The sequence below is a fragment of the Eptesicus fuscus genome, chromosome 5 (genome assembly GCF_027574615.1).
Source record: "Eptesicus fuscus isolate TK198812 chromosome 5, DD_ASM_mEF_20220401, whole genome shotgun sequence".
In the NCBI taxonomy this organism is placed as follows: Eukaryota; Metazoa; Chordata; class Mammalia; order Chiroptera; family Vespertilionidae; genus Eptesicus; species Eptesicus fuscus.
This window is the reverse complement of record NC_072477.1, coordinates 72,854,487-72,874,162: the sequence shown is the minus strand read 5'-3', so window position 1 is coordinate 72,874,162 and position 19,676 is coordinate 72,854,487. Positions and strand designations below refer to the sequence as shown.

Below are 19,676 nucleotides of genomic sequence, written 5' to 3'. Positions count from 1 at the left end.
TTCTCCAAGAAAAAAGAACCTGTTTAATAGGCACCCTCCTATTCAAGGCCCTCTGAGCATCTCACATTTCCTGGTGGGTTATGGAATAGGGAAGGAGAGTAGGTTCAATATCTGATGCCCTGCTCAGGCAGCATCAATGGTGGTCTCTTCTATTTTTTTGGTGGAAGTTGGTTAATCAAAAGGAAGGAAGATTAGGATTGCTAAATAAGAGGAATTAAACTCAGGGAGAAAGATTTACTGTCTCCATATGAATCATCTCAAGGACCCTAAGGTTTTTCAGTTCAAAGCTCAAGGAACAAAATGATATATGCATTTTGGGCTATGGTGTGTCCCAATCCCCACCTAGGACATAATTCAGGTACTCACCCCTTCGCCACCATTTTCACCTGTGTTGGCAAGCATTTCCTGCAGGGCTCTCACCGAGAGGGACTGCTCCAGCACAAAATTGCAGACACAGAGATCTGGAGGAACACACTGTGGAAATAAAACCAGAATGAGGATACCTACTCATATCAGTTAGGGATCAGTCATGTAATAACACGTCAAGGACAAAAGCCTATGAATCAAAGTGACAGTTGAATGAATGGATGAGCAGGAAGATAAAAGGTGGCTTTCTCTTGTTCATGTTAAGATGGGTTTCATGCTGGATTCTAAAGGGTGAGAAAAATAAAATCCTCAAGAGGCAAGGGAACAGTGACCAAGATGTCAGGATCAATTTAACTGAGGACTGGAGGCATACAAGGGGGGAGAACACACATATAACCTCAGTGAAGAAGGGACAGGAAGGATAGGCTGAGCTACACCGATGTCTTGGAGGGACCAAAGGAAGAAAGCCACTGGGATCTCATCACCAAAATTTGTTAAGATGTTGATGGACAGACTAGAATGTGGCTCTAGATAATGATAACCAGATTAGGAAATTCATTTACTTAAAAAAAAAACACAACACCTTGATACCACAGTGTAAAAAGAACCAATAAAGGGAATTAAGAGCTATATAAATATACTTTTGGACAAAGAAATGTCCAGAATTATCGGAATTGATGACCTCTATAACAGTCATTCTAATTTGTTGTGTGCCCAGGTAATGTTATGATATTCTTATATGTTCTGGAACATTATCAACAACAGTTAAAGGGAGCCTTCTTTGTAACCTGACTAGTAATATCTAATGCTCATTGAGTACTTTCTCTGTCAGACACTAAGTGCTCTGCATGTACTACCTCACTTAAACCTCACGACTTCCCTATAAGGGAGAGATGATTGATATTCCAGTTTCCTGCCCAGGAAACTAAAGCACAGAGACGTTAGATCATCTGTCCAAGGTAAGGCTTATATTTGGCTGAGGTGGATTAAAATACAGGCAGTCTGTCTCCCAAGTCCTGACACTTAACTCTATGCTGTGTCTGCCTACATAGACTACAGAAGCTCTATGATAATATTAAGATATTTTTCACAACTAGAATACTTTCAATCAGCACATCTTTAAGTATGAATGACATTTATATAAAAGACAGTGGCTGGGATTGAGAAAGATAAAAAGACACACGAAACAAATCATTGCTCTTCAGGAGTTTACAATCCAGTTTCCCACAATTTCTCTGGGAATATGGTTTACAATCAGCTTGCATACCAAGCCTTTGTGATATTGGCAGAACTCTGACACCATGAGAATATCAGGAATGAGGAACGAGGACCAGAAGTCACCAGCAGCTATGTCTAACACTCCGAGACAGGTAGAGTTGTTTCCATGGAGCTCCAATTTCAAAAGTTAAAACCAGCACAGAGAACCTCTCTGACATCAACATTTTCATTTTTAAAATACAGATCATAGAATTGGCAATCTGTAAGTACCTCTTTAATTTCCAAGTGTTTGTACATTCTTTATCCCCCTCCCCAACCTCAATGCCTTACTTGCTGGTCCTGCCTACTAATCCTCTTTATTAAAGTGTTAAGACCGGCCCCACCGCCCCCAAGCCAAGAATGGGTAATTCTATCCCAAAGGCTATTGGTCCATGGGTGACATACATTTTAAGTACTTTTCTATTTCAATAACTTTTCTGCTCAGGGCCTCAACAGTGAGAAATTCTAAAAATCCATTCCTCCTAGAATTCTGGTATTACAGGAAACTGCCCAGTTCTCTTTATGAAAGTGTTGTAACCTAGGAGAAATTGTAACACCAGCAGGCAACAATTCCTTGCATTTCCTGCTTTGTTTTCAAAGTCTGTTCTTGCTATAGGTAATTAACTCATTTGTATGGGTCGTGAGCAAGCAGACAGCAGGTGATGCAGGGCAGAGCTTCACACCCAGGAAGTGTTTTTAGAGCACATACAGCATCATTACAAGAAGCATACAGTAATAGGATAAGGCATTTCTCTAAAGACCTTATGCCATAAACATATCATTCAACTCTCCCAAAATATGATGCCATCTCAGATGATTTTACAGAGGTCTTTTCCACCACTTCTTAATCTACTGTATTTCATATAACCAGAATAGGAAGCCGAAAAAGCCCTGTTTGAGTGTCTCCTCTTCCTCCTCCACTTCACTGGAGCATGTGATTTGGAGATTTCCTAGTCAGGAATGTTTGCAGTTATGGCTAGTACTTTACAGGATGCTCTTTGACTAATTGAATGATCTCAACATTCATGCTCACTTTTACAAGAACCCTGTTCAGTCCTTTCTCTTTTTTAAAAAAAATATATTTTATTGATTTTTTACAGAGAGGAAGAGAGAGGGATAGAGAGTTAGAAACATTGATGAGAGAGAAACATCGATCAGCTGCCTCTTGCACACCCCCTACTGGGGATGTGCCCGCAACCAAGGTACATGCCCTTGACCGGAATCGAACCTGGGACCCTTGAGTCTGCAGGCCGACGCTCTATCCACTGAGCCAAACCGGTTTTGGCAGTCCTTTCTTTTTAAGATGAAAACTTTTCACTGTTCCAAGTGCTCGAGATTCTGCCTTCACACGAGATTGTGCAATTCTAATCAGCTTTCTTTCCTCCCTGTGCATTTTTGCTTGAACAGAAGAGAGGAGCTCTCCCCCAACACTGCCCTCACCCATCCTGATGGAGGACCACTGAAAACATGGACACTAGGCATGCTCCAATCATATTTTTCTTTTCCTTCCAGATATTAAAAGGCCCATGGTGGTTGTTGTGGAGCGAAGGCGAGTGAATGACCACTGGAGCCCAGACCAAATTAAAATTTAGGGAGCCTTTATTAGCCGGGCGGCCTGATGACCCAGCGACTGCTCTGCCATTCTCCACGCAGGGAGACCAGAGAGCAGCCACGACCCTTTGTGTAGGACCGCTTTTAAGCACATTAACCACATCCGGTTTTTGCAGAACAAGAAACCCAAGACAAAACAGTTTTTCCCAAGCAACGTCAGGATCATGCCAATGACGACCATGTTATTCACAGGGTCATCCTGTTCTTCAGAAAGCTGACAGTGTTCTATGAAAGAAGGCCTATGTGCTGGGAAGGGGCCATGAGACCCTATCTCAAGGCCTGGCCTGGTGTCAGCACTGACAACCCTATCTGGGGCATAGTCCACAGCCTCTCTGGAAGCATGCTCAAAAATTCCCACTCTCCAACAGTGGTCATGATTTAATTATTGGCAATGAAAGGGTACATTAAACCAGATCACAGTGAGCATGGGGAGGAAGCATTTTATTTGGGAGCACTCCATCTGCCACTGGTTTACACAGTTTCCTTACAGGTTAGTTTTTCTACCTCTAGGGTGTGCTCCCTGCCTGGACTCTATGCTCGGGGATAAGGTCACATCACTCAAATGGCATGCACGTGGGCAGTCACAAAGGAAGGAACAGGGCAACAGGAATATCTGGAGAAAAAACAAAATGCCACTAGCAACTTCTTCATGACATGAGTGGAGTACAGAGCACAGAGCCATCTGACCTGCTACTCTAGCTGCCATCCTTAATTAAACTCCACACCAACTTGAGCTCCCTGCTACACATTGCCCAAGAAAGAGCAAAAGCCACTGGTCCAGCAAAGCTAATTTGCTTTCAGTGTGAGAGTCCCCCAGGAGGCCAGCTCATTGTCTCTGTGCTCTGGAGTCTGTGCCTCAGTCACTCTGTCTGGCAGGCATGGGGCATGTATTTGATGATTCTTAGCACGGAGAGAAGAGCTCTGTTGACATCTGTTCTGAAATAGCTCCTCATCACTCTCCCCAGTCCTGTCCTTAGACTACAGAAGCTCTATGTTTCCAAATGTCCTACAGAAAACCTTGAAAAGCCAGGGCCCTGGGTAAGCCAGGAACTAGGTATTCATTTAGCCCCACTATATGAAAAATAGTGAAAAAGAAGGCCTATGGACTGTTCATGTCCCATAAATTTATGTAACATCTTCCTCATTGCAATAAAAGTATTTTTCTGGACTTACTAGATCCAAATGGTGGGAATCTGATAGTCCTCTTACTAGATTCATTTAGCATTTTTCTACCTAGCATCCCACAATAAGCATTCAGTACTGTATTCAGACAAGCCTTCAGGGAAATGAATAGGTGAATTAATTATAAGAAGGGGGATTGACATTCCTCTATTACACTGTTAACTACAGTACGTTTTGGCTTATACAATTCTTTATGCACTGTAGTCTGTTTCACTAGATTGTGGGTATCTTGAAAAATGTATGTCTTATTCTACTTTTGGTATCCCCAATACATAGACCAGTAAGTACTCAATTCAAGTGTTTTTGAGCTGACTCTCTGTGTTCCAGAAGACTATCCAATATGTAGCTGTGGTTGCAGATGAATTGCATGAAGCACCCACCTGCCCAGCTGAGTCCCTTCTCAAGTCTCCTGCTTATTGTTCAAGAGATCCTTCTTTTTTCATTATCATGGGACTCCTTCTACTTCTCTGTTAATCAATCTGGCTCTCACCCAAACATGCCTAAATAATATGCCCTGTAAGTGCATCAATAAATTTGAATTAAAAGCAATAAAGGGCATATTGGTTAAGAGTGAACACTCTAGTATAGTACTACCTGAGGTCCTGTCTCTGTTCAAATACTTATTAGCTGAATGATGTTAGGCAGGTAACTTAGTCTCTCTGTACATTAGTTTCCTTATGTGTAAAATAAAGATGTAATAGTACTTACTTCTAAGGATGAACTACATTTTTATATTTAAAGAGATTAAAACAGAATCTAGTGCATAATAAGTACTCATAAATGTCAGATTTTATCCCACACAGAGAAGTAAAATCAAAACATCAGTAACTCACTTAAATGTTCATTTATATAACCAACTAGAGGCCTGGTGCACAAATCCGTGCATGGGTGGGGTTCCTCAGCCTGGCTGGTGATGAGGGCAGATTGGGGCCATCTTGTCCAGTCCCGATCAGGGCCGATTGGGGATGGCTGGCCTGGGGGAGGGGCTGCAGGAGGTTGGCTGGCCACAGGAGGTTGGCTGTGGGAGTGCACTTACACCAGAGGGCATTGCGTTGAGCATCTGTCCCCTGATGGTCAGTGCGCATCATAGCTACCAGCTGGTTGTCCAGTTGTCCAGTCATAACAGTTGTTTAGGCTTTTATATATATAGACTAGGGGCCCCATGCACAAAATTTGTGCAAGAGTGGGCCTTCCTTTCCCCGGCTGCTGGCACCAGCTTCCCTCCAGCACCCAGGACCCAGGCTTCCCTCTGGCCACCGGCAGGCACCTGGGACCTGGACTTCCCTCACAGCCCCTGCTTTGTCTGGAAGGTCATCTAGAAGGACGTCTGGTCTAATTAGCATATTATGCTTTTATTATTAGAGATATTTTTGAAGTTCTTATTTTGTGTAAGGATAGGCAAAACCTCTGCCCTTTAAGGCTGTGTGGTCTAGTGGAATGTTGGGGAAGCAAATGGACAATTTCCAAAGTATGATTCAAAATGTCCAGAGGTGAGTAAGAATGCATATAAAGAAGCACACCGAGTTGAATGTGCCTAGAGGAGTAGAGGAAGGAAAAGTGGGAGGAGGAGAGGGATGGGGAAGTAAGCAAAGGAAGGTGAGAAGTGAGGCTGAAGAAAAGTAGGTGTAAGATTGAGAAGAGTCTTGAGTCCCCTTGTCAAGAGGTTTGGACTTTATCTTCAGAACAATGGAACACAATTAAAGGAAGTTATGCAGGAAGAGATGTAACCAAATTTTCATCTTTGAAAGATCATTGCAGGTCCAGTGTGAAGGGGGCTAGATCAAGGCAGAGAAATACATTAGGAAATTGTTGCAATAAAGTAGTTACAAGGTGACAATGGTATGCATTAAATCAACTGCAGTGGAGATGAAAATAAGGGAATGAATTTGAAATATCTTGAGAAGTTAGGTGTTATAAGACTTGGTGATTAATTGGATGTGGGAGATGATGAAAAATAAGTGGAAGAAGACCAGTGTTTCTATTGGATGGTGCAGAGTGCAAAAAGATAGGATTCAGTGAGAACAAGCCACACCAAGTGTCCAAAAGACCACAGGGAGGGTAATTACTCTTGGCAAATTGTCCACTGGAATCTCCCATTTGGGCCAACAGAATGATAATGGGAGGGTAGAGAAGTTGCTCTGACTATGAATGGGTATCCCTGCAGATGCCACCAAGGTAGGGTCATCTAGGAGAAGAGGAGGAGTTTGAGAAAATGACACATATTCTCCACAAAAAGAGAATTCCTAGAGACCTAGCAAACAAAGTCACCCCAATTAACCTCACTTTGCTTTCCCATGTCCATCAAGCAGTCAGCCAGCATTTAGAGAGCACAATAATATGCATTCTGGACTGTGCAACAGCTGTGGGGAACAAAAGAGAAAAGTAAGACATTTTCTATCCTTTAAGGAATTTTTAACCTTCAAGAGACAGACCTACTATACATGAGACTTTATGAAACAATGCAAAGGAGTATATTCAATATGAATTTGAGGGGTATGAATATGTCTTGTAGGAACCAGGGCCCTCTCAAAGATGGTGTGATTAGATAAGGCCAGCCCAGGCTGGCTCTTGGCCCAAAGAGGGTTTATGTAGGCAAGGAGTTCCTGGCACACAGCAAGAACTCAAATTTTTGTTTAATAAATGAACAAGATGTGTGTGTGTGTGTGTGTGTGTGTGTGTGTGTATTCTCTTTTGTTTAAAATTCTATTAGTTGAAGTAGCATTATTAAGTTATGGGCTTTACACAACCTTTTCCCTTACTTTCCTTTGCTTTTTCACCAAAAGAAAAAGTCAAGTACTGGAAGTATTATGAGTCAGCAAAAGAGTAAGCAAAGGAAGGAGAAAGTAGTGGATAACTCCTGCTTACTAATTTTTGTACCTATACCTCCCACGTCAATCCCAGGACTGAGCAGCTAGATAAATGTCATTGATGTTGTGTCATATTTATGGGCTGGTGGGTTTACACGAACTCAGCCCTACTACAATGGCAGGCTACAGAGTCTTACCTGCAAAGTGAAGTAACTTCTAATGTCAATCACATGAGGAGAAGGAGTGACTATGAGAACAGAGGCCAGACCTAAGGAAGCAGAGCTGAGATAGCTGGGAGAAGTGAATCTCACATTCTTGAACCCACATTATGAAGAGTCAACATAGCCCGTGGGGTGTTCTTGGGCAGATGTTACAAAAGCATCCAAACAGTGACAAGTCTAAGGTAGAAAGCAAGGGATTCGGACAGGCCATTCTTTCCTCTGGGGTTCCATGTAAACAAGGACAGGAGCAGTGAGTATGTTAATTAAGAATCAGAAATTTTAATCCAGAATATAGGAGTACATTGGCCCTTCCATCTTTACTTTTCTTGTGTACTTCCATAGGGTTTAATAAAAACAATTTTTTTTGCAAGTTCTAGTCTACTTCGGTTAGATTATGTAAAGTGAGGAAAAATTCTTGGTCTATAAGTGAGTCAGAACATTAAAGAGAGCAAAGTGCTCCCCTGTGGCCCACAAGATGGTAGTAGGCATAATCAAGCAGGAGAACCACAAGACAGCAACAAAACTCAGGGGACAAAGCTGGGGGGGGGGGGCGGTCCTTGACAAACAGGACACCCCTATTCAAGAATAAGACTTGAAACTTCTGCATTTTATTAAGGAAGACTATGTCAATTGTACCCCTTCGTGCTCTCCTCATGCTGCTTGAGACTGCCTAGTCTGGGAATAAATTCTCACGGCTCTAGATTTCAAGTTGGATGTATAAAGGGAGACTGTTCTTAAGGGCAATTTGTCCTAACAGTCAGAGCTGGTCTCAATCTTCTACATGCTTTGAGTTGGTTCCATTTCACTGCACTGCCTCAAACAGGACTGATAATCATCTCTCTATGATGGCTCAATGTAGTCCCACTCAGAGACCATAGATGAGATGACTTTCCAAGCCCTTGGGGGCAGAAAACCATTCTCTCTTCCAGAAAATGTTCCAGCTCAACCAGGCTCCCTTGGGTACAGTGTGATGTTGGCTAAGGACCACTGTCCATGGAATAGCCTCAGGATAGCCAGAGATGGCACATGTAATTTGCATTTCAGGAGCTCTAAGCACTTTATAGACATTATCTCATCCACCTCCAGCAGACATGAGCTCATTTACAGACACCATATCTATTATTGATAATACATAATTATTTGTATTGTGTTTATACTTCAAAACTAGAGCAAGTCATTAACCAAGCTAATACCCAAATCCACCCCAACCAGGTTTTATTTAAGCATTTAGGCAGTTCAGTGCTTTTAAACCTACCTTTGCCACTTCTGCTAAGTTGTTGATAGTTTATAATAGAGTTATATAGTGAACTAGAGGCCCAGTGCATGAAATTCATGCATGGGTAGGATCCCTAGGCCTGGCTGGAGATCAGGGCTGATCTGTGGGGTGAGTGGCAGGGTGATTGGGGTCCCTGCTCACACCAGCCTTGGCTGGCCTGGTGCCGCCTGCTTGCCAACCCTGGTACCGCCTGCTTGCCAACCCTGCCCCCGACTGCCACTGCCTGTGGCACCAGGGGGTGGTCAGTACATGTCATAGCGACAGGTAATTTCACCAGTCATTCCGCAGTTCGGTTGATTTGCATATTAGGGTTTTATATAGATAGACTAGAGGCCTGTTGCATGAAGACTCGTGCAATAGGCCTTCCTTCCCCTGGCTGCCAGCACTGGTTTTCCTCCAGCACCCGGGACCCAGGCCTTCGCTCCGGCTGGAGTCTTCAGTCTTCACTCTGGCTGGAGCCTTCAGTCTTCTCTGCTCTGGCCAGAGCGCCGCTCCTGTAGCTCCCTCCACCCCCCGACCTCCCTCCTCATAGCAGGCCTCCCACCCTGCCCAGCTGCTCTGTGCCTGCATATGCAAATTAACTCACCATATTTGTTAGGTTAATTTGCATACTCACCCCTGATTGGTTGGTGGACATCACAGAGTTATGGTCAATTTGCATACCTCTCTTTTATTAGTGTAGATGCTTAAATTGAAAGCTTCTGCAAGTCTCTGGATTTCTACGAAAACAGACAGCTTAACACATTGTGGATCAGTAGTTTTATTGCTAGCTTTACCCAATGGCCAGATAAGTTTCTATTGAACAAGTACAAAAAATGTTTTACATAAATGTTAAAGGCACACTTTAAAATTAAATGCCAATTGCATTTTGAAGTTATTTATTACATGTTCTTACAAGTTAATATCTTTTTAAAGTATGAGACTTTGTAAAACACTGTGTAATATGAAGCGAGAATTCTCGTGATCTGTCTGCAATGTGTTAACAATCATTTTAGAGGTGGGTCAACTGAGATACAAAGGTATTAGGTAAAAATTCTATGGGCAAGTAGAGAAACAAGAATAGAATCCATATAACACATTTTAAATGTCTCTATTTACCTATCTATCTAAGTATTATTCTAAATGCTTATAAATATTATCTCATTTAACCCTTACCTCAACCTTTGCAGGGAAGAAATTATAGCCATTTTACAGATGAGAAAAATGGGACTCAGCAAGGTTGAAACACTTCTCCACAGTCATATGCTGTGGATAGCATTTAAATCCTGAATTTCAAACTCAACTCTTTCTGACTCATGCTGTGTCAACATTCCTGCAGAGAAGGTTCGCATCCGGACACCAAGACTACAGAATTCTATTCCCACTAGGCTACGCCCTCTGCAAACTCTTATACTCTAATAAAAACTTAAAGAATTTATATTGGGTTCTTGGCTATTTCAGAAAGAGGTCTCTATTTTGGAATGACAACTGGGAATACAAAGACTACAGACTGAAGTTGCTGGGACTGCCAGGGTGCCGGAACTTTATAAAAATCAAGATTTCTGGCAGGCAAGATCATTGCAATCTTTTCATGCACTTCCAAAATCTGGGACAAACTTTCCATGTAAGCTTTTTCTTCCCAAATGCAACTCTGGGCATAATGGGACAGTTTCCATCCAAGGACATACATGTGTGCATTTAAATCGTGTCTATCCAGATTATAAACATTTTGAAGAAAGAGATTTTGCCTGTGTTAAGAGCTGTTACCATGGAACAAGGTTGCAACACATAAAACTTTGCCTAGGTTTTCTATTTTTTAAAAATATTTTGCTATGGTAAAGGGTAGAGGGTCTTTCTGAAAATACATACAGAAACTATTCAAAACAGTTGAGTTTCAACTTTTTGCTTGATTTTTCTAACAAAAGCCATTATATGTAGACTGTAAGGTCCACAAAATTGAAAATGAATGGAAAACATTATTTTTGTGGAAGAGAAGAGAGAGATGTCAATATATATATATATTAAATGAAGTAAAAAAGGTCCCTCCTGATGCCTGAGGAATCAAGCGCAGGAATGTGATGCTCTCAGCATCGGGCAGTCTCTAGGTGGTTCTTCATTCGAGGGATGAGGGAGCTGCCCTGGGAGGACCTAAGCTGTGGAAAATCACTAAGGCGCTGCAAGGAGACTTACTAAGCAGAATCGTTCTCAGCCACGAACAGAGCGATTACAGCATCTGATGCCATCCTGGCCTGAGGTTTACTCCAAGACAAGAGTCAGTATTCAGAAGGAAAGCGATAAAAGTTGACTATATGCAAGGAAAAGGAAGAATGTTATCAAGTTATAGAAAGGTGTTGATATTTTTTAAAATAAAAGGTTTCTACTAGGAAATTAAATATTTACTTAAGAACACTTGCTGAAACATTTTCTATGCAAGGGAAGTAACACTACCACCTAGGAGCAGGAAATCCAAGTTGCAGGCCAATTTTCCCTTGACAAAAGTCTTGCCGAAAAACGCCAACCCCAAGTGATAAAGCACTGAAAACACTCACAATCGCTGCTCCTTTACCCCATCCCTCAAATGCCCAGGTACTGGATGTTCAACTGACACTGATCGACAGAACCATTACATCTAGCCTCTTTTAGGGAGAATGTTTATTAATTCAAGTGACAGCAACATTTGCAACATTGATTATCCTTGTAATGATGCTCAGACATTTCTCACTAGAGCTCACATAAATATAAGCTTGCTCTGGAGGCACTGATGCGGAAACATGGTGGGTGGAAGGATCTCCTGGGTGAGGCTGCTAACATTCCCGATCCCGGGGACCCTTCTCCAGTGGGTACTTAAGGAGTATTCCAGGCCTAGCCAATGTGGCTCAGTGGACAGAGCATTGACCTGTGGACTGCAGAGTCCTGGGTTCAATTCCAGGCCAGGGCACATACCTCGGTTGTAGGTTCCCGGCCCTGGTCCGGGCATGAGGGAGGCAAACAATCAATGTGTCTCTCTCACATCGGTGTTTCTCTCTGTCTTTGTCCCTTCCACTCTCTCTAAAATTCAATGGAAAAAATATCCTCAGGTGAGAAAAAAAAAGAACAGTAGTCCAGGTGTTCTCCAGGAGGCCTCTGACTTCTCTTTGAGAGACACTGCAGAGCACCTGGACCAAACAAGGAAAATCAAGTCCCTGGAGAGCAACTGATCCTTCCTCTAGGTCTTTTGTTAAAGGGTTCATCCAAATATAGGACTTTCTTTCAAATGAGTAACCCAATTATTTGAAATGCATGTGATTGTTGCTTTTATGATCTTGCCTCATATGGTCCCAACCAAAAATAACACCAAGGTGCCCTGGTCACCTCTATTCTGCCATGCATCAGTTATTTCTGGAAAGTTAAGAAAAATGTTACCAAGGGCCTGGCAAAAAGGAGCGCTGTGAAGCTCGTGTTCTTTAAAATAAGGGGAGGCCAGGAACATCAGAGACAAAACGCTGGGCAGCGGCTTGTCGGCCTGCCTGCTGGGGGAAGCATAACTGACGGGCGGGAGGGTTGATTTGGTTCTTGATTGAGCCAAGCTTTTCTCCCTGCCTGGCATGGTCAGCTTGTTAAATAACAAAGGTGTCAAGGGCTGGACACTTGGAACACTTGCACCTGGAAAAGCAAACTTACAGAGGGGCAGCAAATAATACTGTTTATGGGCAGAGAAAACCGAAACAGTGACTCTTTTTATGATCCTAAAAATATGGCCATAATGAAAACCCAGCTTAATGAGCAGCATAGGTAATGCAACGAAGTCTGTGGATAAGTACTGGGACCCTGAAGTTCCCAGTTTTCAATGGGAACTCCCCTGAGAAACCAGAGCTGTTATTCTGAAGAGCGTGCATATTAGACAAATAGCTGAGATCCGGAAAGAATAAAGGCACACGTGAGAAAGGAGATGAAACCAGCATGCATATTCCATGCTCCACAAATCAGGGGTACAGCATCCACTAGAGAAGAGCCCAGCATCCTGGGTGGTGGAGTCAGAAGCAGGTTTGACGGGCAGCAAATCAAGGGATGAGGTAAAAGCTGAGCGGGGCAGGCTGGTAGGAAAGCCTCGTCTCAGCTTACCCTTTATACTTCAGACTTGAATTTGGTTTACTTTAGTTTTGGTGGAGCATGCACCTCCCACGTGTTTCCTTTTGTTTTGCTCACACTCTCCTCTCTTTGGACCGATGATGTGGTTGTTAAGGAATTCAGAAACCATGGTGAGGCTTTTCCCTATCACCCAGCAGCGGTATCCCGCAGCTGCAGGACAGGAGACTTTTCATTGCGCACAGAAAGGGAAGATTGAGGAAAGCATTATGAGGCGCCCACGAGAGCTGAGAAAATGCCAAGCTGAAACTGAAGGCTGACAGAGAGAAGGGAGACACTGGGTGCCCAAGGAAGTTCTGTCCCCTGAGGCGCAGCTGTCACCAGTATCACTTGTTTGGAAGAACCCCACTGTACTGGGACCTCCCTGACTGCATTGCCAGCTCCGTGGGGCTCATGGACTCAGGATCTGAAGTAGGCACACAGCTCAGAACAACAAAGGGCAAGACAGCATCTTGGTTTCCAAATGGTTTAAAATTCCCCCCAGTGCTTCCTTCCCACTCTCAGATAGAATCCAAGTGTGGAGATGCAGTTTTTATTTTTTGCCCCTACATGGAATTTTTGCTTCAATAGAAATAGGCATATCACTATAACCTAAGTTCTGGATTAAAACGTGTTTAGCAGGAATATATGAATAGATGCTCATTAAGGTTGCAGTTTTAAAAATCTTTGTGGAAGTAAATAACAGTTATAAATATTTTTCTCCAACATTGGAAAAACCCTTCTATACCCCCATGTTAAACTAGACCTCATCCTCTAACTACCTCATAGTATCTGAGCTAAACTCCTACTACTAGATGTTTACATTTGCAAGAATTAGCATTACATGCAAGGATTAGTACTACATGCTCCCCTTTGGAAGGGGGCATGTATTTCTCATCACAGATATTTTTTTTATATTTTTATTGATTTCAGAGAGGAAGGGAGAGGGGGAGAGAGATAGAAACATCAATGATGAGGAAGAATCATTGATCGGCTGCCTCCTGCATGCCCCCTACTGGGGAATCGAGCTGGGCATATGCCTTGACCAGGAATTGAACCATGACCTCCTGGTTCATAGGGTGAAGCTCAACCACTGAGTAACACCAGCCGGGCTCATCACAGATATTTTAAACATGCACCTAAAGCAGAGATTTAGAACTGCCAGTCAGTAGCTACATGAATTAAAAACTTTCACTTAATAATAAGCACTGCTTCAGTGGATGGTAACAGAGAGACCTATCACCTCATTAGGGTGCATCTTCTTTAATAGCATCACCCTCACCAGGAAGCATCCAAGTATGGAGGATGGGCAATCATCAAAATGCTTTAGTTTTGGTGGATATCTGTTGAATCTCACTCTCTCCAAACCTTCCCCCATTGAAGTCACTCAGGGCATGAGCCAGTTCTGATCAACACAAGAAAAGCATGAGGAGACTCAGTTTCTTCCTACTTGAACCCAACCTATCACTCTGCATCTGGCGAAGCTGGCCAGGAAATCGCATGTCAAATACTGCCTCTGCCCAACCATCCAAGGTCACACGGCTGGGCCTTCACTTGAGTTCCTTTCCTCAGCTCCACTAGGAAACCCAGGTTACTGAGGGTCCCCACCCATAATGAGAGCAGATTGTGACCTTTCCTTTCTCTTCCCCTCCCAGATAATCAGGAGTTACCTCCAGTACATAATGGTTAATTTGGTGCCGTGAAAGAGAATGAACATACTGATGGAAACTAAGGAAGCAATGTCACATCTCAGAAAAGTAAGTCCTTGCTCATGGTGACCTTAGCAAAGTTTGTCAGACACTATGAAGATTAATGCTTCAAATTAGCCAGTTGCTCTCCAGTGCTATCTGTCCTTACATTCTCAGTGAACAAGATGGAGATGAAAGCTGTGTTTGGCTTCCTATTAAACTTCCACATTTTGGGAAAGAAGCAAGTACATTCATTACTATAACAATTGAAAACTTTCCATGGCAGGCTGCAGGGAAGTGAACGTGATGCTAATGAAATCAAGGTCCTAGCTTTGCTTCATTTTGTGATGACTTCTGCACACCTGAGTTGGCTGGCTACTAGTACTTTGTCAATACTTAGTCAGACAAGGAAACAGGTGTATAAGGCTGGTGACTACAAATTCAACCCTGCCAAAATTTCTGAAAGTGTGGTTTGAGGACCACCTCGCTATAAGAATCATTCAGGAGTTTATTTCAAAAAAAAAAATAAAAGCTGACTTCTGGCCCTACCCCAGACCAGGATGGGGATTGAAGGATATGCTCACTCACGTTTAGGAACGGCTGCCCTTCTGGGCAAATTCTGTGCCAAACCCCCTGATGCTGGTCGGGCTTATGATCTTTAAGGATAAAGCATTCTTGACATAACTTCCTTGGAAATTGGGTAGTGATCAAATCTGCAGCACTACTAAGTTTTCAACTTGAAACATGATGGGAGGAAATTGTGGACACTTTCTCATGAACATCAAAAAGTTCTCATCTTTCTTGGCTGTATTTTTCACCAAAAAGTAATACCCTTTAGCTGTTTACTAGAGGCTTTGCTAAAGGATAATATTGTACCTCCTGCATTCACTCAGTCTCAGAGTTGCATTAAATATTAAAAACCCTCCTCACCTTTATTTAGGTAAAAGAAGTGAAATTGTTTGAACCTAGATTCCACAGCTAATTAGGGTAATAATTCACATTTCAAATATCAAGTGACTGCTCTTGGGATGGAAGAGGTGGGGTAGAGATCAATTATTCCACCCTCTGTGCTCTCAGAGTGCACCTGAACCACCCAGAAGATGTGATAATCTGTTCTATTTTGAAGTAGAAATATTTTGGGATGTACAGGGAATTGCTAAAATAGGCCTGAGGCAAAATCCTTGATGAAAGAGCTCCAATAAAACATGGGTCATTAGGTCTATTTTTTTTTTTTAATTTTGTCAACCACTCCATAGCTGGAGAACAGCTGTTTGAGAGAGGTTTCCAAACAGCTTTCTTGTACCAGTTGTCCTCATCTTCTAAAGGCTTTGGATAAAGCTGAGCTGAGTTTAAGTAGAATGGAAGAAAACGATTTGAAAACATCCTAACAGAGAAAGCAGATAAGTCCTGGAATGACTGCATTAGGAACACTTAAAAAAAATCATTCTCTGAATTTGAATGAAGAAAAACAAAATAATTCTCTACAGTATTCTGAATTACTTAAAATTGCTGCGTGTCAGGAAATTAAGAACAAACAAGGTATTGTTTGCCAGTGATTCAGAAAATTCTCCAGTTCACATAGTTTGTTCAAGTCACTATTTAGAAAGAATAAAATGATCGAATAAACTACTGAAAAAGAGAAGTAAAGTTGTCAATTTAAATGTCTGAAAATTAGCCTGGCCAGCATAGCTCAGTGGTTGAGCACTGACTTATGAACTAGGAGGTCAGGGTTTGATTCCTGGTCAGGACACATACCCGGATTTCGGGCTTGATCCCCAGTGGGGGCCGTGTGCAGGAGGCAGCTGATCAATGATTCTCTCCCATCATTTATGTTTCTATCTCTCCCTCTTCCTTCTTCTATAAAATCAATAAAAATATATAAAAATAATGTCTGAAAATTTTAATTCCTAATCAGTTTTAAACATTTCCTTTATAAAACTCTTCTTGTGTGGCAGGCAGGCAAGCAGACCTGAGCTGCTATTCAGCATAACATTTTATAGCAAGTTGGAGGGAGAGCAAAACCAGATCTCTTAAATCACTATCCAGTGTTCTTTATAATAGTTTGATCTGTGAATTAGGACGATTTGCATAACTTCAAAAGATCGTGTAAAAAGTCCTAACTGTGACTTAAGTTTCATCAGTAGGTTTTAAAATACCCATGGGGGGAAAAAAAGATACATGTGACATGGCTTGGGTACTTAAGACTCAAGTTCTAACACAAAGGCAATGAATGCAGTGTTTTTCTTCCATGGAAAAAACAACAACCAGAAAAGAGACATTCTCCTAATCACAGAAAAAGAAAAACAGGCAAGTCTTTGTGATCTAATTAGTAAGTTCAGGAGTTAGTGGAGGACAAAAATAATACTGCTAATTGAGACCAAAATAGCAGCTATTAGGTCTGAAGAGCAAAGTACTAAAGCGTGGCGGAGGAGCGGGGGCTATGAATAATACCTGCTCATAATTCACCGGGGGCCACTTGCCTGCTGTGAAAAAGTAAATGACAAATGGACAGCAGAGCGGCAGTGCCACCTTACACACTGAATAAATTCTTTGTGAAGATTTCCAACGCTAAGGTACAGACTGTCTTTAAGTAAAAAAGAGGGGCTGGTATTGCCTCAAGCAGATAAGTTATCATGACAGCATTAATAACTCAACTAGGAAGGAGGACAATATAGATGAGGAGAGATCTCAGGGTTAAAAGGTTGGACTTTATTTTTTCTTTTTAACTAGGTCCTTGGGGCCAGCAAATGACAAATGCATTAATAAATTTGACGTGTATTGTGCTTGACTTTTATGCTATTTCTTTGAATTTGTTTCCCTTCTCAACATTGGATTATAAGTAATAACAGAGCATGTGGTTCAATTGGATGTAGAAATAAAACTGCTGGGAAAAACAGTCTAGCTGTTATTTGGGAAGATCTGGAAGATGGAGCCATGTTTTACAGAATCTGAGCACAGTTAGGATTGTACTCCAGCCCTTCAGCTTGATGAATTCACATGTAGACCAACATGCTGTAGAGATTTCAGAAGGAGCATGGCTCTGCCAGCACCTTTATTCCAGGTTCTATTCTGCAGAACGGTAAGATAATAAATTCCCGTTGTTTTAAGCCACCTAGTTTATGGAAATTTGTTACAGCAGCCCTAGGAAAGTAATGTGCTATATGAATAATCTATCCTATTTTATGGCCTCTCAGTTATTTTGCTTCCTGTTGTCAATGGTATTCCACACTCCAGTTCAGCCACTCTCTATCCTGATCATACACCTGGGGCCTGTTTTCAGCCAAAATGTTCCACTCCAAAACCTCTGATTGACACACTCCACTGTCTACCCATCCACTCATCTTCCAGCTTGCTTGCTTGCTCACTCAATTACTCTCATCACTATTTATATCCATTTGCAATACCATTCTCCCCTATCTTTAGTTCTCTCCTCAATCAGCTTAAATTCCAGATTTCATGGTCCAGTCGCCTAAACTCTCTTGCCCCTTTGTTGTCTATTACACTCACTTGGCAACACATTAACTGGCTACATTTAACTAGCCACTTTCTTCATGACTATGCTGGAACTGCTGAGGGCTGCTGCAGAAAATTGGTAGCACTAAAAATTCCTGGTTACCAACCTCAGCTGGCTGTCAATGTTGGGCCAGCAATCCTACTACTCTTCTCCAGGCAGCTTACTCTCCAAAATTTCTTCACAAAACCTACAGATCTACTTCCACTCTTGCCTTCTTTCTTTCTATTAAATGGAATAGGAGTTCTTCCTCTACTTAAGGCCAATGCCTTATCTCTGTTCTTAATAACAATCATTTCCACTCTGTCATCAATTTTCACACTAAACCACCCCTTCCCTCACCTGTATCTCCTTCTTCTCCTTCTCCACTTGTACTTTCCCTCCAGCATTTAAAAATGCTTATATCTTTCCTATTACAAAAATCCTTCCACCTCCACACCCTCTCCAGCTATCCCTCTCTTTCTTTCAGAGATGTCTGCAATGGTTGTCTTTATTCTACTTTTCTCTTACTCTTCTATGCTGCTAAATTGGTTTCTGCCCTAATAAACCCATTGAAAGAGCTCTCACCAAAGTTGCCATTGGCCTCCATGTCACATACTCCATCCTATTACTTGATCTCCAAGTGGCATTCTATTGACTATGCTTCTTCTTGACACTTCCCTTGATTTCTGTGGCTTCTCTGATATTTCACATGGCTATTTTCCCTCTTATCTCTCAGAATTCTTTTCTTTATTCTCTGTGTTGTGTTTCTCTTCCTTCCCTCATTTTTATTTATTTATTTATTTTTAAAAATATATTTTAATTGATTTTTTACAGAGAGGAAGGGAGAGGGATAGAGAGCTAGAAACATCGATGAGAGAGAAACATCGACCAGCTGCCTCCTGCACACCCCCTACCGGGGATGTGCCCACAACCAATGTACATGCCCTTGACCGGAATCGAACCTGGGACCTTTCAGTCTGCAGGCCGACGCTCTATCCACTGAGCCAAACCAGTTTCGGCCTCATTTTTAAATATTAACTTATTCTAGGCCATCCTCTCTTCTTAATCCACATTTCCCCCACTCACTCTCATAGCTTGATTTACTACCCTTAAGCCAACAACTCCTCCATCTCAACCTCTCTTCTAAACTCCCGATTCACATATCTAAATGTCTATCAAAATTTCCTCTTGAATGTTTTCCAGGCCTTTTAAATTTAGTATATCCAATATTCAGTTTATAAGCATCATCACCACCATTTATTCTAACTTTTTCCTTCCTAAATACACCCCATTTTACTAAATAATATACCTTATATAGGCAGCTAAAGCCCATAACACTAGAGTCACACCTGACTCCTCTTACCTTAATCCCTTTACCATCCTATGAATTCCATTAATTATACCTATTAAATTTAACCCCAGTCTATTCATCATTGTTTTACTTATGAGGAACCTACACAGCTTCCACAAGTTCATGTTTTCCTCAGACAATAAGCTCTTGTTCTTGTTCAGCCCCATCCTTACTTCAAACTCTGTGCCTTTACCTCCTGGCTTTTCATTTGCATATGCCAAAGCTATACTCAATTTAATGCCCTCAGTATCGTTTGTTAGTTCCCTCTCTCTCTCTCTCTTTTTCAACCTCAATATCTCCTTCTCTACAGCCTCCTTCCTCTCTGCCTAGAAACATGCTCG

The 19,676-nt window shown here is 42.0% G+C and overlaps 1 protein-coding gene across 1 annotated transcript in view; it reads right to left on the bottom strand.

Moving 5' to 3' along the window:
- The window catches only part of RYR3 (ryanodine receptor 3), a 393,437-nt gene that overhangs the window by 340,427 nt on the left and 33,334 nt on the right, over positions 1-19,676 (bottom strand). The window contains exon 5 of the mRNA XM_054715636.1: positions 367-474. Coding sequence (XP_054571611.1) covers positions 367-474 — 108 coding nt within the window. The remainder of the gene's footprint in view (positions 1-366; positions 475-19,676) is intronic.